The 21,184-nt window shown below is 36.3% G+C and overlaps 1 protein-coding gene across 1 annotated transcript; it reads left to right on the top strand.

Moving 5' to 3' along the window:
• The first annotated feature begins 432 nt into the window (after positions 1 to 432).
• Positions 433 to 20,140, top strand: GTF2A2 (general transcription factor IIA subunit 2). Its single transcript, XM_021693858.1, has 5 exons — positions 433 to 552; positions 12,103 to 12,223; positions 12,973 to 13,077; positions 17,596 to 17,722; positions 19,833 to 20,140. The coding sequence occupies exons 2-5, from the start codon at positions 12,152 to 12,154 to the stop codon at positions 19,856 to 19,858; spliced, it is 330 nt and encodes a 109-aa protein (XP_021549533.1). The 5' UTR covers positions 433 to 552; positions 12,103 to 12,151; the 3' UTR covers positions 19,859 to 20,140.
• The last annotated feature ends 1,044 nt before the right edge of the window (positions 20,141 to 21,184 follow it).

Here is a 21,184-nt window from a genome sequence, read left to right as displayed (position 1 = left end):
GAATCACAAGAGCTTGGTGGGCTAAGTGAATTGCAGCCCTACTTTGAATGGTAAAGAAATCCTGCTCTAATCTTCAGAATTTGTCTTCAATTTAGTATTGCAGGGTCTTCAACAGTATTACGCAGAACACACTTTAGGCATAAGATGTGACTGCCCTAACATTCCTAATTGTGTATCTAACAGTGGATAAGATTAATCTCTCAAAATTACAATTCCCTTATGAATGATTTAGTAAACCTGGTGAATTACTCGGACAGGAAGCCAGTCGGCGGGTCTAGGGCTTGAAAGCTGCTGGCCCCACGCCCCTCCTCCCTCCGCACCCCGCCCTCCCCTGGCAAGTCTTGAGTGGCGAGTGGGAGCAGGGGCTGGGCGGGGCCTCCCGGCCCACCCGCGTACTGTCACTTCCAGGTTCGGCGAGCACTTCCGGGTCGTCGGCGCAGCTCTGCGGCTCCTGCGGCGGCCGAAGAGGTGGTCGGGAAGTAGGTGCTTCCTGCTGGGCAGCTAGCTCCTCCGCTTCTGTCCGCTCCGCGGCGGGAAGCGCCTTCCCCACAGGTACTTGGTGAGCCGGGCCCGCGCTCCCTGCGGTCCCCCAGAGGTGGAGCTGCGGTCGGTTGGGTCTTCGAGGGCTGCTCAGAGGGCAGGGGCCCAGGGTGGGCCCGTTACCGACTTCGCTGCCGGGATGGCCCCGTGGCCGGTACCCGCGAATGAAAAGTGCGGGAGGCGGCGGGAGGCGGTTGCGTCCTCTGGCGGGAGGTTTGTGGTCCACGGGGCGCCAGCCGAACGGTCCTGGGGGAGGTCCTCAGCCCAGCGCGGTATTTTTAGCCAGGTGAATGTCTTTACGCATCCAGGGTTGTGTTGTGTTGTTTTGGCCGAATATCAGGGGAGCGCATTCCTTAAGTGTCTCATTCCTATGCCGCTTCGCTTATTTGAAGTCTGCCTTAAACTTCAAGCCAGCTCCCACAGGGTAGTGAATTTAAACAGGACTAGGACTGCTGAGTTAATTCCGAATGTGGAGCCTTTGTAATTTTCTAAACTGTAGAATGAACGAGCACGAAATTGATGCGGCGGATACCAGATCTAACAGATTTGAACATTTCATAAGGAATTTTTAAGAATCTAAGGTGTAAGGTCATTAAAGCAAGTTAACTTGAACAAATTTTTAAATAACTTAGAGCTATTTTTTAAATTAGTATTTATTGAGGTATAGTTGACACATAACATTAGTTTCAGGTTAGTGTTTTCGTTTTCTTCAGATAAATAGGAGAAGCAGAATTGCTGGATCATTTGGTAATTCTATTTTTAATTTTTTGAGGAACCTCCATACTGTTTTCCACAGTGTCTTCAGCAGTTTGCATTCCCGCCAACAGTGCACAAGGGTCCCATTTTCTCTACCTTCTCGCCAGCACTTACCTCCTGTCCTCTTGATAATAATAGCCATTATAACAGGTGTGAAGTGATATCTCACTGTGGTTTTAATTTGCATTTCCCTGATGATTCGTGGTGTTAAACATCTTTTCATATGTCTGTTGTTGATCTGTATGTGTTCTTTGGAAAAATGTCCATTTGGATCTTCTGCCCATTTTTTAAATCAGCTTGTTTGCTGTTGAGTTGTATGAATTCTTTATGTATTTTGGATATTAGCTTCTTATTAGATACATGATTTGCAAATAGTTTCTCCCATTCAGGTTTCCTTTGTTTTTGTTTTTTATGTACAGCTATGTTTATTATCACTTTGAACCTCTTTACTTTATTTGGCTATATGCCTTGTGCTCAACATTCCAGTTTCACCTGATCTCTCACTTTAACTCCTATTGTGTATTTAGCATATATCTAAAAGTCAATCTTTTGAATAATTCAAACCTTCTATGTCTGTTTTACATCGACTCCCTCTACCATATCGTTTCCCCAACCCCTGCAACTACCTGTCTGTTCTCTGAATCTACACGCTTGTTTTGGTTTTTTTTTTTCCTTTTTGATTTTCAATTCCACATGTATCCGATATCATACAGTATATGCCTTTCTCTGTCTCACTTAACTTCATTTAATGATAATGCCCATGGTGCCTATTCCTGTTATAAATGGCAAGATTTCATTCTTTTTATGGCTGAATAATATTCCATTGTAATATATTCACCATAGATTATCCATTTTCTTTATCCATTGATGGGCACTTAGGTTGCATATCTTTTGAGTTAGTGTTTTAATTTTCGGGGGCTACTCAGTAGTGGAATTGCTGTATCATATGGTAGTTATGTTTTTAATGTTTTGAAGAACTCCACACTGCTTTCCATAGTGGCTTTACCAATTTACATTCCCACCAGTAGTGCATGAGGGTTCCCTTTTCTCCACATCCTCACCAGCGCTTGTTATTTCTTGTCTTTTTGATAATAGCCATCCTAACAGATGTGAGGTGATACCTCATTGTGGTTTTGATTTGCATTTCCCTGATGATTAGTGATGTTGAGCATCTTTTCATGTGTCTGTTGGCCATCTGTATGTCTTCTTTGGAAAAATGTCTATTCAGACCTGCCAATTTTTAAATTGAGTTATTTGTTCTTTTGCTGTTGAGTTGTGTGAATTATATATTTTGGATATTAATTTCTTACATGATTTACAAATATTTTCTTCCATTCAGTAGGTTGCCTTTTTGTTTTGTTGGTTTTCTTTGCTGTGCAGAAGCTTTTTAGTATGAGATAGTCCCACTTTTGTATTTTTGCTTTTTTTTATTTTGCTTCTGGTGTCAAATTCAAAAAATCATAGCACCCATGTCAAGGAACTTACTGTAGCTGTGTTTTCTTCTAGGAGTTTTATAGTTTCAGGTCTTACATTCAAGTCTTTGACCTGTTTTGAGTTGATTATTGTGTATAGTGTGTAAGTTTGTCCAGTTTAATTCTTCTGCATGTGTTTGTGCAGTTTTCTCAACATCATTTATTGAAGATACTGTCCTTTCACCCATCAGATGGTCTTGACTTCTTTGTTGTAAATTCACTGAGCATCTGCATGGGTTCATTATGGGCTATTATGTTCTGTTGATGTGTGTGTTTGTTTATGCCTAGTACTATACTGTTTTGATTACTATAGCTTTGTAATATTGTGGGATCAGGGAGCATGATTCCTCCAGCTTGGTTCTTTCTCAAGATTGCTTTGGCTATTGGAGGTTTGGTGGTTCCATACAAATTTTAGGATTGTTCTGTGTCTTTGAAAAATGCCATTGGAATTTTGATAGGGATTGCATTGAATCTGTAAATTGCTTTGGGTAGTAAGGACATGTTAATAATATTAATTCTTCTAATCCATGAGCATGGAATGTTTTTCCATTTATTTTGTCTTCTTCAGTTTCTCATTAATGTTTTGTAGTTTTCAACATACAGGTCTCTCACCTCCTTGCTTAAATTTATTTCTATGTATTTTGTTCCTTTTGATGCAGTTGCAAATATGATTATTTTATTTCTGATAATTTGTTATTTTACTTTTTTCTTTCCAGTTTGGATGGCTTTTATTTCTATTTCTTGCCTAATTGTTCTGGAAGTACTTCCAGTACTTTGTCGAATATAATAGGGCAAGAGTCCTGTCTTGTTTGTGATCTCAGAGGGAAGGCTTTCAGCTTATCACTGTTGACTGTGATGTTAGCTATGGGCTTGTCCTGTGTGGCCTTTATTATGTTGAGGTATGTTCCCTCTAAATCCACTTTGTTGAGAGTTATCATAAATGAATGTTGAATTTCGTCAGATGCTTTTTCTGCATGTATTGAGATGATCATATGATTTTTATCCTTCATTTTGTTAATACGGTGTATCACATTGGCAGATTTGAGGCTGTTGAACCATTCTTCTATCCCTCGAATAAATCCCCCTTGATCATGGTGTATAATCCTTTTAATGTGTTGTTGAATTCAGTTTCCTAATATTTATTGAGGATTTTTGCATGTATATTCATCAGGGATGTTGGCCTGCAGTTTTTTTTTTTTCTTGTGGCATTCTTGTCTGGTTTTGGTTTCAGGGTAATACCGGACTCTTAAAATAAGTTTGGAAAAGTTTATTATTCTTCTATTTTTATTTTAAAGATTTATTTGAGAGAGAGCATTAGACTAAGCACCCAAGTTGGGGGAGGGGCAGAGGGAGAGAATCTTCAAGCAGGCTCCCTGCTGAGTGAGGAGCGCAGCGCAGGGCTCAATCCCATGACCCTCCTCTTCTATTTTTTGAAAGAGTTTGAGGACTGGTACTAATTCTTCTTTGAATGTTAGGTAGAATTTATCAGTGAAGCCATCTGATCCTGGACTTCTGTTTGTTGCGAAGTTTTTGTTTACTGATTAAATCTCCTTATGAGTAATTGGTGTATTCAGATTTTCTATTTCATCATTATTCAGTTCTGTGTTTTAAGGAATTTCTATTAGCTTGTCTAGTTTGTTGGAATGTAATTGTTCACAGCAGTCTCTTAAGATCCTTTCTATTTCTGTGATGTCAGTTGTAACATCTTTTTCATTTCTGGTTTATTTATTTGAATTTTTTTCCAGGTGAGTTTTACTAAAGATTTGTCAGTTTTATCTTTCCAAAGAGCCAGCTCTTTGTTTCATTGATAATTGCTAATTCTTTTAAGTCTCTATTTCATCTCTATTTTCTTCCTTCAGCTAATTTTGGGCTTCATTTATTTTGTGTGTGTGTGTTTAGTTCCTTGAGGTGTAAAGTTAGGTTGTTTGTGAGACTTTTCTTATTTCTCAAGGTAGACATTTATCAACATGAACTTCCCTCTTAAAACTGCTTTTGATGTATCCAACAAACTTTGATATATGTCCATCTTCATTTGTCTCAAGGCATTTTTTTATCTTTGATTTCTCCTTTGACCTATTGGTCATTCAGTAACATGTTGTATAATCTTCACACATTGTGAAATTTCTAGGTTTCTTTGTGTAATTAATTTTTAGTTTCATACCATTATGGTTGTCTAAGATGTTTGATATGATTTCAGTCCACCTAAATTCATTGGCTTGTTTTGTGGCCTAATCTATGATCTATCCTGGAGAATATTGCATGTGCACTTGAGAAGAATGTATATTCTGTTGCTTTTGGATGGAAGGTTCTGTATATATGTGTTAAGTTCATCTGGTCTAACATGTTTTTCTAATACCAATGTTCCCTCACTAATTTTCTGTCTGGATGATATATGCATTGATGTAAATGGAATATTGAAATCTCCTACTATTATTGTATTGCTGTCTATTTATCCCTTTAGGTCTGTTAATATTTTCTTTATATGTTTGGGTGTTCCTATGCTGAATGCACAAGTATTTCCAAATGTTGTGTTCTGTGTTGCATGGACCCCTTTATCATTATGTGACACCCATCTTTTCTCTTATTACAATTTTTATGTTTCAGTCTGTTTTTTTCTGATATAAGTATAGCTACATTCGCTTTCTTTTGGTTTCCATTTGCATGGAATATCTTTTTCCATCTCTTCATTTTTCATCTGCATGTGTTCTTAAATCGAAAGTGAATTTCTTATGGGCAGCATATAGATGGGCCTTGTTTTTTTTGTTGTTGTTTTTTTTAATGCATTCAGCCACTCCGTGTCTTTTGACTGGAGAATGTAGTGCATTTACAGTTAAAGTAATTATTGATAGGTATGTACTTACTGCCATTTTGTTAGTTGTTTATTGGCTGTTTTTGGACTTCTTCTCTTCCTTCTTTTCTTGCTCTCTTCCTTTGTGGTTTGATGACTTTCTTTAGGGGTATCCTTTATCTTTTGTGTTTTTACTATAGGTTTTTGCTCTGTGATTACCATAGGCTTACATATAACAATTTATGTCTATAATAGTCTATTATTTTTAAGTATAAGTAACATACAGCGTTAGCATATCAATTTGACAGTTTTATACATTACTCAGTAACCATGATAAGTGTAGTTACTGTCACCGTACAATGTTATTACAATATTGTTGACTATATTCTCTTTGCTGTACCTTTCATCTCTGTGACTTATTTTATAACTGGAAGTTTCTACCACTTAATCCCCTTTATCTATTTTGCCCATTCCTGCCACCTGCCTCCCTTCTGGCAAGCACTAGTTCTCTGTATTTAAGATGCTGTTTTGTTTTGTTTTGTTTGTTTTGTTTAGAATCCACCTGTAGGTGAAATCATATGGTATTTTTTTTGTCTGACTTACTTCACTTCCCATAATACCCTCTGGGTTCATCAGTGTTGTCACAAATGGCAAGATATTCTTTTTTATGGCTGATTAACATTTCTTTGTATATATACACCACAGTTTTGTGGGGGGTTTTGAGTATAGTTGACAACAATGTTACATTAGTTTCAGGTGTACAACTTAGTGATTTGACAAGTTGATACACATTATGCTGTGTTCACAAGTGTAGCTACTATCTATCCTGTTAACATTGCTTTTACAATATCATTGACTGTGTTCTTTATGTTGTGCCTTTTATTCTCGCAACTTACTCGTTCCATAACTGGAAGCCTGTATCTCCCTCTCCCCTTCACCCATTTTATCCAACTCCTCACCCCTCTTCCCTCTGGCAACCATCAGTCTCTGTACTTATTGATCTGATTTTGCTTTTTGTTTATCCATTTGTTTGGTTGCGTGTGGTTTTTTTTTTTTTAATTTTTTCGTTCCACTTATGAGTAGAATCATATGGTGTTTATCTTTCTCAGTCTGACTTAATTCATTTAGCATAATACAATCTAGCTCCATCTGTGTTGTCTCAAATGGCATGATGCCATCCCTTTTTATGGCTGAGTAATAGTCCATTGTATATATATACCACATTTTCCTTATCCATTTGTCTATGGACAGACACATGGGTTGCTTCCATATCTTGGCTGTTGTAAATAATGCTGCAATAAACATAGGGGTGCATATATTTTTTCAAATTAGTGTTTTCTATTTTGGGGGATAAATATATACTAGTGGAATTACTGGATTATATGGCATTTCTATTTTTATGTTTTTTGAGGCACCTCCATACTGTTTTCCACAGTGGCTGTCCCAATTTACATTCCTGCCAAGAGTGCAAGAGGGTTCCCTTTTCTCCACTTCCTCATCAACATTTGACATTTCTTGTGTTTTTGATACTAGCCATTCTGGTAGATGTGAAATGAGATCTTGTGGTTTTGATTTGCATTTCTCTGACAATTAGTGATGTTGAGTATCTTTTCATGTGTCTGTTGGCCTCTTACTTGTGTGTCTTCTTTAGAAAGAGGTCTATGCAGGTCTTCTGCCTATTTTTTAACCAGAGTATTTGATTTGTTGGTGTTAATAGAAGTTCTTCATATATTTTGGATATAAACCCCTTATCAGATATATCCTTTGCAGATATTCTCTCCCACTCACGAGGTTGCCTTTGGTTTTATTAATGGTTTCCTTTGCTTTGTAAAAGCTCTTTGTTTTGGTGTACTTCCAGTAGTTTAATTTTTGCTTTTGTTCCCTATGCCTGAGGAGACCTATGCATAAATAAGTTGGTAGGGGTATTGTCCCAAGAGGTCGGACTGCCTGTGTTTTCTTCCAGGAGTTTTATGATTTCAGGTCTCACATTTAGGTCTTTAATCCATTTTCTGTTTATTTTTGTGTATGGTGTAAGAAAGTGGTCCAGCACCATTTATTGAAGATACTCTTTTCCCCATTGTATATTCTTGCCTCCTTTGTGATAAGTTCATTGACCATATAAATGTGGGTTTATTTCTGGGCTCTCTATTCTATTCCATTGATTTGTCTGTTTTTTGCCAATACCATAATGTCTTAATTACTTTAACTTTGTAATGTAGTTTGAAATCAGGAAGCATTGTTTGTCTTTGTCAGGATTGCTTTGGCCATGTGGGTTTTTGTTGTTCCGTACAAATTTTAGGATTGTTTGTTGTAGTTCTATGAAAAATGGGATTGGAATTTTGATATGGATTGCACTGAACATGTAGATTGCTTTGGGTAGTATGGGGATTTTAACAATATTCTTCCAATCCATGAGCATGGAATATCTTCCCATGCATTTTTGTTGTCTTCAATTTCTTTCTTTAGTATCTTACAGTGGTCAGTGTATAGGGCTTTCACCTTGGTTAAATTTATTTTTAGGTATTTTATTCTTTTTGATGCAATTGTAAATGGGATTGTTTTAATTTCTCTGATAGTTCACTGTTAAATTATAGCTCTTGTCTAGATAACTCTTAGACTGTTGTCAAATGAGTATGACACAAGTGTGTATCTCCATTGGGACCTCTTCTTGCCCTTTTTAACCCTCCCCCACCCACCCACATACTTAATTTTTGCCCTCATTAATTTACTGAACAGATTTTTATTTGGCTTCCATTATGAGTCAGTTATTGTTTGTTCTAGACACTTGCTTTACTTCAGTGAACAAAACAGACAAAAGTCCCTGTTGGAGGATGCAGGAAATAAACATAAATAAATAATGTGTTAGAAGGTGATGGTACCATCAAAAACACATATTAGGAAAAGGGGGATTGGGAAGTTCCAGAGTGGAGGTGGAAATTGGTATTGTAAGTATGACCATCAGTTTAAGCCTCATTAAGTACATATTCTACTTGAAGGAATTAAAAGAACCAAGTGGATATCTGGAGGAAGAGTATTCTAGGTAGAAAGATCAGCCTTTACAAAGGCTTACATAGGGAGGTACATGTCTGTCATGTTCTAAGAATAACATGGAAGGCAGTGTGTCTGTAGAAGGGTGAGAGCAAGGGAGAGATGGTAGATATGGTTGGAGAGATTATAGGTAGCCAGATTCTTGTAAGGATTGAGTGAAATGGAAGCCATGGGAGGTTTGGAGCAAAAAAGAGATATGGGCTGCTGGGTTGGGATTAAAGTGTAGGGACAGTGTGGAAGCAGGGAAACCAATTAGGAAGCTATTTCAGTAATCCAGTGGCAGATGATCATAGCATAGACCAGGGTGGTAACAATGGAAATGGTGAGAAATGGATGAATTCTGAATGCATTTTGAAGATAGAGTTTACAGGATTTGCTAGGGATTGGATGTGAAGGTGAGATGAGGGGAGTGGGGGATAATTTCAAAGGTTTTTGCGTAAGCCCACAGAAGTATGGAGTTATATCAACTGAAATGGGAAAGACAAAAAATAAAGATGTTGAGTAAGCAGTTGGATCCAGGAGTGAGTTCAAGGGCAAGGTATAGGAAAAGGATGAACCAGTGAGTTTAAGAGAACAACCCAAAAAGTGTGGGTCCCAGGAGCTAAGCCAAGATCCTTTATTAAAGAGGAGGGAGTAATTAGCTGTGTCAAATGATTAAGTCTGGTGAGGACTGAAAATTTTGGATTAGCTTTACCAATGCCATTGGTGACCTTCACCATCTGTTTCTTTTGAGTGTTGGAGGCAAAAGCCTATGAGTGAGTGAGTGAGGAGTATATAAGAGGAGTGAAGAGTGAATATAAGAGAAAATGGGAGGAAAGGAATGAGAAGACAGTACAAACAACTCTTAGGAGCGTTGCTGCACAGAGGAACAAAGGAATACGGTGTAGCTAGTGAGGAAAGGGAGTCGAGACTTTTTTTTTTTGAAGATGTGAGAAGTAGCCACCTGTTTGCTGATGGCAATAATCCACAGAGAGGGGAAATGTGATGGTGAGGGAGAGAAGGACTAATTCAGCTGTTGGAACAATATTCTTGAGTGTACTAGAGAGAATAGGCTTGATGTAGAGGTAGAAAGATTGTATTTGGATAACAGCATGGGTAGTTTGGCTATTGTGACAGGCAGGGAGGCAGAGTGTATGTGGTTATAGGTATTGGAAGGTGGTTTGATGCCGTTTTGAGAGTCTGGAAGTTTTCATTGCTTCATTTTCCTCAGTAAAGTAGAAAACTTTGTATCACACTTAGACAAATTAACAATAATTGATAACAGCATTTATTCTTATTCAAGTTACTTATTCACTAATAAATACTTATTGAATACATACTATATACTAGGCATTGTTCTAGATGGCAAATACATAACTGTGAACAAAAGCCCCCATCCTTATGGAACATCTGTTTTAGTGGATGTAAACAATAAGCATGTATATGTCAGCTTCAATTAATGGTATGAATTAAAATAAAGTAGTATAAGGGGGAAGGGAGGTAGTTCCTTTTTATAGGTTGGTCACGGAAGTTCTTTCTGATGAAGTGATATTTGAGCAGAAATCTGAATTCAATCAGGGAGTGAACCAGGAAGGGATCTGGGAAGAACATTTGAAGCAAAAAGGACAGACAGTGCGAAGACCTTAAAGCAAGACTATCTTGCCATATTGAAAAGCAGCAAGGGGCCAGTATGACTGCAGCAGAGGGAATGAAGGAGTAAGGGGCAGAAGGTAAGTTCATTGAGGTAGTGGAGAACCCCAATCATCTTGGCCTTGCAAATCATTAGAAGGGCTTTTTTTATTCTGAAACAGGATGCTGCTATTGGAGGTTTTGAATAAATGAGTGATGTGGTTTGACTTATGTTTTAAAAGGCTCAGTGTGGCTGCTCTAGGGGCAAGGGTGTTACAGGCAGTTGTAGAAACAGGGAGACCTCTTACGGGGCTATCACAGTGCTCTTGCTGGTAGATGATGGGGATTTGGTGGTAGTACTAGAGTTGGTAAAAGTCAGCTTCCGGCTATACTTAGAAGAGCTGAAAAGATTGACCGACAGATTAGATGCAGAGTGAGAGAGAAACTAATGCCAAATGTGAAATTTGGGGGTGTCTTACCCTAGACCAGATTTACTGTTCACTAAGGTGGGCAAGGTGAGGGCAGAAAAAGTTTGGAGGACATGGTATCAGGAATTTGGTTTTTGACACATTTCATTTGAGCTACCTACTTGATATTTCCCTTCAGTGGCAAGGAGGCAATTTTATATAGGGCAACAAGGGGAGAAGGACTGGGGATATACATTTGGGAGTCATCAGCAGATAGCCCAATACTAAGGGAGTAAAGCATCTAGAGAAGACCTAAGAAGCCTTAGGGCACTCAAGTAGAAGTCAGGTACCTGCGGAGGGACCAAAGAAAACAAATATAGTAGTATCCAGTGAGTGGGGAGGAGAGAACGGAGTGTGGGGCCCCAAAAAGCCAAAGAAAAGGTTTCAAGTGTTTGCAGGTATATAATGTGAAGACTGGTAACTAGCCATTATTTTTGCTGAGTTTTTCCTGATAACTCCCTGAATATGTCTCCTGTCCATCTCTAAGCTGAAAGTGCCATGAGGTCAGGGATCTTGTGTATGACTTGTAGCTCAGTATTTGTTGAATCTATACTACTGCCACCCTGTTCAAGCCCTCATCTCCTTCTCATCTTCCAGTACATTCTCCCTGGCATCCCTCCTGTTGGAACAAATGCACCATGCCATCTTTTTCAGCTCCATCTCCTACCACTTCCTGTTCATAATTACACCTTAATCCTGTGGAACAATTTATAGTTCTCTCTACAGACCGTATCATTTCATACTCCTGTGGCTTTACTCGTTCTGTTCTTTCAGCCTAAGATGATCTTCCACCTTTGTTTGGCTGAAGTCTAGCTTAAAGAATCAGGAAGCCTTTGTTGACGAGTTCACTCAGTCCACAGGTAGCCTCCATCATACACTGTGTACATTTGTCACGGTGCTTATTCTTTATTGAGTTAAATACTGTTTTGTATATCTGTTACCCTCTGTAGAATATACATTTTTTAGAGTCCAGGAGCATATCCTTATTCATCTTCCTCTCCCTCCTGCCTATCACAGTGCTATCTTCTTGGTAAGCACTCTATAAATACCAAACGTTAAGGGGAAAAAATGAAGCAGAGGGCATGCAACTGTGAGCCAGAAGATTGTCTGGATCACTGGACTGACAGGAGAAAGGAATGGTAGTACACAGTAAATTGATTCTAGATTAGGTCAAAAGGCAGGCTTTTAAAAGAGATGGTAAAGATGTACCTTTTAATAGATACATCTGTGCTTTGTATAAAGGAGTATAAATGCCTATGTGAGAATAACAAAAAATAGAAAAATCATTTTTAACTGTTCTTTGTCTTAATTATATAGCAGTTTGCAATATTAAGAGTTGTGATAGCATATATTAGAATGTATGAAGTAGACTATATTACATTAGTGGTTTATAATGTTTAATACTTTCATATTAAATTTTTAGGACATCAATGCAAGCCTGAATAAGAAAAACAATTTCTTCTTCCTAAGCCATGGCATATCAGTTATACAGAAATACCACTCTGGGAAACAGTCTCCAGGAGAGCCTTGATGAGCTCATACAGGTGGGAGACTAAAACCAATTTTTATTTAGAGGAGTCTATAATGAGTTTTGTTAGATCTCTTCTCTCAGGCAGAGAGCTAAGAGGTAAAGGATCTTAGAATCTTTGACCCAGCAAGTCAGTATTTATCCCATCCTGACTACAGGGCATAAAATATAATGAAGATCAAATGACAGAGTTTAACATGCCTAAACATAAAAATTGAGATTATTGGTTTTCTCTTATTTATAAGGCATAGTCTGTGTAGCTTTAAGGTAACTTTGGACAATTTGATAAAGTCTTTTGAGATTTAAATTTGAATTTATAGTTCAGTTTTAGGAGAAATAACCTTTTAAAATAAAGCTCATCTAAGAACATATTAAGTATTTCCATTTGTTTTCATACAGTTGATGAGCTTTGATGAGATTAGGTTTTTAAAAAAATAGATTACTGGGCCTGCATTTTTTTTTTTTAAAGACACTGCATTCTTTCAGTCTATCAGATGCCTCTTTCCAGACACTGTAAAGGAGTGATAGAGTTTTGTCCTGGCAGTGTAACATCACTGCATGTTTTCTCTTCAAAATTATGTTTGTGTCAAGACAATGCAAGAAAATATTGTCAGGCTTTACTCCTTAATTGTCAGTATGGCAAAGAAGGGAGTCTAGTTTAAGAGGCTCTCTGTTAACCTCAGTTAAATGTTAGATGATAATTCATACATATTTTGTCTTTAATGTCCTTCTCTAAGAGGATTTATGACCTTTACTTTTTCTCAGTCTCAACAGATCACCCCCCAACTTGCCCTTCAAGTTCTACTTCAGTTTGATAAAGCTATAAATTCAGCATTGGCGCAGAGGGTCAGGAACAGAGTCAATTTCAGGGTAAGGATATTTTCCTAAATCTAGAAGCTTGCACCAGTGGTTGTTAACAACAGTGCTTTTGAGGACCCCTACATATTTATGAATCATAATAGGAAGCGATGGTTTAATCAAATATTGGAGTTTGTTTTATAATTATACTTTACTTTTAAATGACCTCTATACTAAGTTTATCCACTTAATGTGAGAGAGAATTGTTTTTAGACTTTTATTCCATTGTTTCACAAATCAGCCTATGTATGTTTCGCTGCCTTCCCTGAAGAGTTACTGAGATTTCAAACGCCCAAACCATTACCTGCAGGATTGAAGGTAAGTGACAGAGTAGTCCCTAAAGCTCACTTAATGTTTTTCAAACTCTGATCTTCACCCATTCCATGGAAGTACATTCATGTTGCCTCCCACCTACTCTTATGAAGACCTGAACTGGTGGTAGGTAATGATCTGTTCTGATAGCTTGATCTCATTTGAACAGTAATCCCAAACTGAACAAAAGATGGTAAATTCAAATTAAAGGCCCATTGAAAGTATCATGGTGAATAGAAGTAATTTTACCACATTGATATTGATGGAGTCATATATAATCAAATATCACTGTACACTGTTATATAATATTTATGCTTATGTTGTTTTAAGGGATACCATAAAGTAATTAAAAGGTTACAGTATATGAAAAGAACATGGAGGTTAATTTGCTTGTAAGAGCATAGTGTTTGGGGATTTCTTAAAAAAATTTTAAATTTATTTAAAATTTATTCAACAAACATTTCAGTGCCTGTTACAAACCAGGCATTGCTGTGAATATTGGGTTGGCAGAGAACGAATTTAGTGAAGGGATAAAGTCTGCATGTATGTTGTATAATAAGTCTCTTACTAATTTCACGTGCTTAAAAGTTATCTGGGTAAAATGTATCTTTATAAAATTTTATCAATAGATTCTTGAATTTTTAACAGTAACTATTCTGGCAAAAGTTGTTTGCTGTTTTGTATAACTATGTGTGCAAATCTGCCAAGATGCTTTAATTTGAAATCGATCCATGTTGATACCTAATAGTTTTCTAATTATATTATTGTCGGTTTCCAGTTTGGATCTATTTAGCTGAAGTTAAACATAATTGGACATTGCATTTCTCTTGCGTAGTGTTTTGTAAGTTTGTCTGTTTTCCAAAAGCTAGAAATAATTAGTTTTTGAGCAGATCTGACTTTCCCATTCTTGTTTTTTTTTCTTTCCCTACTGTTTTAAGCCCAGGCTTTCATTACCTACTTCTCCCTTTACAGCAGACTTGATCAATTTTAAGTCCAGAATGTTTGCAAATAACCTGTTTTGTTTGGTGGGATGTATGACAAATTGGTAATTTCTAATTTTCAAAGGCATTTTGCTAGATCACGTTTAAATCTATATTTTACTGGCCTGATGGCCCACTGAAGCAATCTTAGGTAACATCGTAAATTTTGCTTTAAATTGTCATATGAATTTCATATAACTGAGATCATTTAGTAGAATCTTATAGGGGAAAAAAATCTCCTTGAGTATGGGAATTAAGATTTTAATTTCTATGTTAAAATTTATTAGCAAAAAAAGTCAAAATATATGTTTACCGAGAACCTTGAACTAATTTTTAGGGAGAACATTAAAGAGTCAGCATATGCTTTTGATAGAATGTATGCTGGCAGGTGAGAGTTTACAATTAATGTTAAAATACTAAACTTCAGATAGTAATTAAGGAAGCATTAAAAGATTTAATGGTCAAGAAAAATCACCCTTCTGAATTCCCTATCTGTTCCATTTCTACAATTAACATGCATTATGATATTTTAACTGCAAGAATGTTGCCCAGTTGTAGATTAATGTTAAAAAAACACATGTATTTATTAAAGGTGCATTTAAGATAATCAGTTACTTGACCAAAGCCAAATATCATATTTTTTAATCTTTAAAAAGTTCCTTCCAATACTTTTTTTAAATAAAATTTTTGATTCTTGAGGTACTAGATTATGACTTTCTCATGAACACAGTGAAGAAGATATTTATTAGGGATTCTAGCTCACGGAACAATTCTAAAGAGAGGGGTGACTCAGTCAGTTAAGCCTCTGCCTTCAGCTCAGGTCATGGTCCCTGGGATGAGCCCCGCCTCGGAGCCTGCTCGTCCCTCTTTCTCTTCCTCTCCCCTCCGCCCCCACCGTGCTCATTCAAATTTAAAAAAAAAAAAAACAAAAAAAACTCTTAAAGGATTATATCATCATCTAATTTCTTCTTGTGTTCACATTTTATTAAGCTTTTGTTGGCTCAAAAGTTATCTAGCCAATGAGCTCTCTTAATTATGTTAATATAGCAATAAAATAAGTGAAACATACTTATATTTGAAAGTGACTGTTCCACACTAAGCATAAATCCCAATGATTATTGGCATTCGGCTGTGTAGCCTTCCAAAGGCTCAGACTGTAGCTAATGAGATCTATTTTTTTTTTAATAATTCTTATGTGGTTTTCCGTGCATTAATCTTACCACTCCACTGAAACTTTTCTTGCCCTATTATTGCTAAACCTAATGCATAATTTGTGATACTATTGATTAGTCTCTGTTGAAACCCGTACTTCCCTTGAAACCATACTGTCCTAGCTTCCATTCTCTGACCCCTCTCTTTCTCAGACCCTTTGTAGTTTAATTGTTGGTATTCCTTAGGTTTAGCTAGGGATCCACATATTCTCCCTGAATGAATGAATCCAACCCTGTGGCTCTAAAGTCAATAGGCCTGTGCTCCTAGGCTTTCTTCCACACACCAGCTGCTTATTGCACATGGTGATTTAGATCTCAAACTCAACAAGTTTCAAATTTATCAAACTGTCTTTTCCTATGATTGCACTGTTATTGGAGCCAGAATCTTGAGAGAGAACAAATTTTGTCTCCCCACCATAGCCAGTTGGTTGTCAAGTCCTAACAGGAAATTTTTTTTTTTTTTTTTAAGATTTTACTTACTTATTTTAGAGAGAGTGGGAGAGGAGCAGAGGGAGAGGGACAAGCAGACTCCACACCCAGCCTGGAGCCAGACACAGGGCTGAATCCCATGAGCCTGAGATCATGACCTGAGCAGAAATCAAGAGTCAGACGCTCAACCAGCTGCGCCCCTCTCTCCACTTCTGTTGACCTCTTTGCTGCTATAGTAAAGGCACTCTCACCTCTCATTCAGCCCCCCGCCCATCAGTTCATGTTATCATGAGAAATGCAAATCTGATGTTACTACTCTGCTCAAAATCCTTCATTGACCTAAGACATTTAGGATACAGCAAAAGCTTTCTAAGGTTCTCCAGGATCTCCTTCCCCTTGGGACCTCCTGACACAGTTGACTTTTACTCATTTTTCAAAACTCAAACTTCACTTCGTGAGAGAAGCCTTCTGTGCCCCATGTGTTCCATACCCTTGGGTGCCCCTAGCTTACTACGCTTTCATAATACTGCTGTTGTTTTAATGCTCTCCCCTGCTACCTGAAGCTTGTTGTTGATGACAGGAATCATATTTTGTATCCTCAGAGCCTAGCATAGTCCAGCAAATAGTAATTACTCATATTTTTAAAATTGTGTTAAGTCATTCATAGCATCATAGTTTCCCTGATCATTCTCACTTGATAGAACATTTAGATAGACTGTAGTTTTTACTATTATGGGTAACACTGCAGAGAATGTTTTTCTGAATTGAAGGTTTGGGGCATATAAATCTCTTACCAAACACTAAATTTCATTTGTGAAGATTCCATGTGTATGTATGTGTCAAGTTTTGATTGTATTCAGTTGGTGTCTATCCTTGCACTTTCACCCCATTCTTCAAAAATTTCCTTTTAATGTTTAAGCAATTATTCCTGCTCCTAAAAAAAGAAAACAAAGTAACTTTTTATCAGTTGCACAGGACAGTACTATTGTAGTTTCTGTGGCTAATACAGTAATTTGATCTGAGGGAAGCACAGCGTTAAAATTGAATGTTTCTGGGTAGTCCCTGCTTCTGTACAAGTTCGGAGAGTTAACACATACAATAAAATGCAGTTGACCCTTGAACAACATGGGTTTGAACTGCATGGATCCACTTATATATAGATTTTCTCAATAAATACAGTCCTGTAAAAGGTATTTTCTCATGATTTTCTTTCTTTTCTGTAGCTTTATTGTAAAAATACAGAATATAATGCATAGAATGTTACAAAATGTGTTTATTGACTGTTGTTATTGGTGTAACATTACACATAATAGCCTATTAATCGTTAAATTTGGGTGGAATCAAAAAGTTGTGTGTGGATTTTCTGTGAGAGGTGAACTTTTATCATATTGCCACAAGAGGGCAGTAGAAGTACAAATTCAAATTTCCTTTCAACTTTTCTTCACCTTTCAGGTAAGTAATTTGCAGACTCTTAACAGAACTGAAAGTATACAGTATTTAACTCTTAGTAAATTTATCTAGGGTGTTTTTTTAAGTGATAGAATGAAAACTGGGGAAAAAAATGACTTCATGGTATGTCTAAATGTTTTGTTTTAAAGGGCTCTCTAAATACGTACAGATTCTGCGATAACGTGTGGACTTTTGTATTGAATGATGTTGAATTCAGAGAGGTGACAGAACTTATTAAAGTGGATAAAGTGAAAATTGTAGCCTGTGATGGTAAAAGTAAGTGTTTACCTAATTACTGTGAAAGCAAAGCTACTTGAAATCTTGTTTTTGTGAGTCTTTAGAAAATCTTTGTCTGAAATTATGGGGGGAAATGGCTTCCATCTCAGCTGGATTCTGAATTCCAGATCTCAATTCTCAAACAGTGCTCTTAATGACTTTAGGTGTGAACATTTCACAGGACACCTAGACTGCCTCCACAGATTTGAAGTGTTTAATTTTGAAATTTATCCTAGTTTCTGTGTTGCTGGATGCCTATACATTTTATATTTTTAAAGTAATCATTTAAAAGAAAGATTTTAAAATAACCATAAGAACCTTATCAGGTATAATGGTAAAATATCCATTCCTGATCTATTACATCTGTGATGGCAGACCGTTTAAGTCAAATGTTTCAAAAACTATACATCTTTCTCTTCCATGATTAGTTATTTCCTTTTTGCTAATTATATTTTAAATATATTTTTACTTTATGATCTGAACCATTTGTGTCTAAACAGCTATTCCTAAAATTAAATAGAGAATGACTATTACTCTCTAAGAAGGGGAGTTTTGAAAAGCAAAAGAAAATGTGGAAATACCCTAAATTTCTCAGGTCATTTGGTTTTATGTATTTTGGGTTTCAAAAGAAATAGCTAATCAGTGAAAAAATTTAGAGGACGGAAAAGCATAATTTGTAACACCAACTGGAGATAACATCACTTAATATTTTACTGTATAACTTTCTAGTCTTATCTGTTTTTACAGTGATATACATTTACATGTGTACACATTTGCAAATACATCATTTCTCACCGGCTGTATAAAATTATATTTTTGTCCCTTTTTTTTTTTTTTTTTTAAGAACTAGTCTCTTCCGGAGATCAGAAAGTCTCTGAAATTAGCAACACTTCAATGACTTGTACTTTTCAGAAGGTTAGCTAGGAGTAATCATTCTAAGAACTTTAAGCAAAGATAACTTTTTAATATAGTTATCAAATACTTTGTTTCCTTGTTATAAGGACAGAAAAGATCTATGTAATCTTATAGTTCTAGATTATAAGATGATAACATTTCTGCATGTCAGATAATGTATACTTGTTTCATATTTTGGGTAATAGCATCCTCATAACCCTGAGATTAAGTTTTTACTAGACTGTGGAATTTGGGCATTAATTCATAACTTCTGTATTAATGATGTAGACTAGTACTATTCAGTAAAACCTGTACCTATGGAAATGTTCTCTGTACTTTCCAGTAGCCACATATAAATGTGTTAGGGCAACTAAGAAATTTAATGTTTTATTTTTTATTTAATTTTATCAGTTAACTAAATAACCACACATAGCTAGCCATGTTGGACAGCACAGATACTCTTGCCTAAACATGCAAGAGTGTTTTTTTTTTCAAAATTCAGTAGATGAAAAGTAGCAAATCAGCCTTACCTATTGCCATAGCTTCTGAGAAGTTTGCCCTGCTTCCCTCACATAGTATTAACTGATCTCGAAGAAAAAACAGTTGAGTATTCAAGTTGTGTTCCATGTATTAGAATGTTTTCTTTTCAAAATTAAAATATAAACAGTTTGGCATTTAAAAGAAGTTTAAGTAACTGAGAAACTTCCATTTCTTAGTAACCAGATAAATGGAGTGCTACTATGAAATAAGCCCATTTTCTCTAAAAATCAGCTTTCTGAAATAGGAAGAGCGATAGTGGCTAGAATTTTGGTCTGTATCTCACCAGGAATTAACATACAAATTTCTTCTGATTATATATGTTATGGTCCTTTGTGGTTTAAAATTTGGGGACAGTAGAGGACCTAAGGGGAAAAAATGGTCATGTAGTAGCTCTAGGAACCAAACCAGTATAACTTATATAATGAACCAAATAATACAATTTGGTTTTTCAATAGCATAAATATGGAGAGCTAAGAATTATCTTCTCACCTGTGCCTTGAAAGGTATTTAAGTTCTCAGGGCAGTTCCTTGATCAGCTTCCCTCAGCCTTCTCTTCTTCCCCATCCTTCACACCAACACCACCATTAGTTCCTGTTTTATTTTTTAAAAATATTCTCAAAATATTTAAATTTTAAGTTGCTCCTTGAATTTACTCTTTCTCTCCTCTGTTTCCTAGATACTGGCTCCAATACTACAGAATGAATTGGAAAAAAAAAAAAAATGGCTTTTTTTTAATGCCATCTTCTGTTATTATTCATCGCTTTTTTGAAGAGAAGCATAGAAGAGACTTTTTTTTTAATTTATTCTGGCATCGCAGAAATGACTACACTGTGCTATATATACTATCAGAATTCCAATAGAAAGAAGCTTATAACTCTAGCCTCTTACATTACCTTTTCAGCATGAAGAAACAGAAGTTTTTTTTAATAACAAACATTGTTGCCTTCCTAAGAACATTCTTGAATAAACTCATTTTAAAACTCAGTGTGAGTAGTAAATGGTAGAGCTATTAAGCTAGCAATATGAAGAGATTAGATAAGCATTTTGAAAGCGCACCATCTTCCTTACAAAGGAAATTAGGAAATGCATTCTTTTCAGTAAAGGGAAATTAGTTTCATCATTAGGGCAAAAACCAAATTCTGGATTGGGACAGGTCTTTTTTAAAAATATAAAACCAATCATTGGTGTGAAAAACCTAAGTACAACTCAATTAGGAAAAGTTAGACAATCTTTACACAGCTTCCATAACCAAAACAAAACTTTTTAAAAAACCTAGCAACATAAAATAGTCTCCACAGGACATGTAAATAATTTCTTAAGCTGGCCCTATTGGTCATATTTCATACATTTTAAAAATTATCTACATCTTAAGAGTTACTAGATTTCCAATAAAAAGTCCTACTGAATATATGCCATATCTTTGTGTACTTGAAGGAAAAAAGTTTTCCTTGTTTGTCAGTCTGGGTATATCTAATGAAGAATGTGGCTTTTCTAAAATATCAGAGGGAGACTATCGGGCACCGGGTAGTTAAGTAACTGGAATTCAGCAGCTGACTATAGAGGAGTCAAGACCAACTATTTTTAATAAGGATCTGACACTGTTTATCATCTAGTGAGGGTAGGCTCTTGACAGTCCCATCCTGTGGGCACCTGCAATTAGTGTGCCAAAGCTACAATGGGATGAAAAGTTACCTTTTTCGCTATCTGAAAGATAATGCTGCTGAGAGATAATAGAGTTGTCAGTAATCTTTAGCAAAATAGCTTTTTATAAACCTATTAAAATGTTAAATAGGTCTTTGTATTACACATCGTCCCCGTTTTTTCATTTGTAGAAGCACATTATATAACAAGTGTCATTTTTAAGCAAACAGTGCTCAAGTCTGATCGATTTAGCAGCACAGACTTTGTTTGTAAAATAATAGCAAGCATAACTGACTATTATGAGTGAGACCAAGTGCTATATGTGTTACATAGATTCTCCTGGATGATCTTAACAACCTCAGAAGACCTTTGTTCCCTTTTTACAAA

This window comes from Neomonachus schauinslandi, chromosome 9, assembly GCF_002201575.2.
Source record: "Neomonachus schauinslandi chromosome 9, ASM220157v2, whole genome shotgun sequence".
Taxonomy (NCBI): domain Eukaryota; kingdom Metazoa; phylum Chordata; class Mammalia; order Carnivora; family Phocidae; genus Neomonachus; species Neomonachus schauinslandi.
This window is presented reverse-complemented; position numbering and strand designations above follow the sequence as displayed.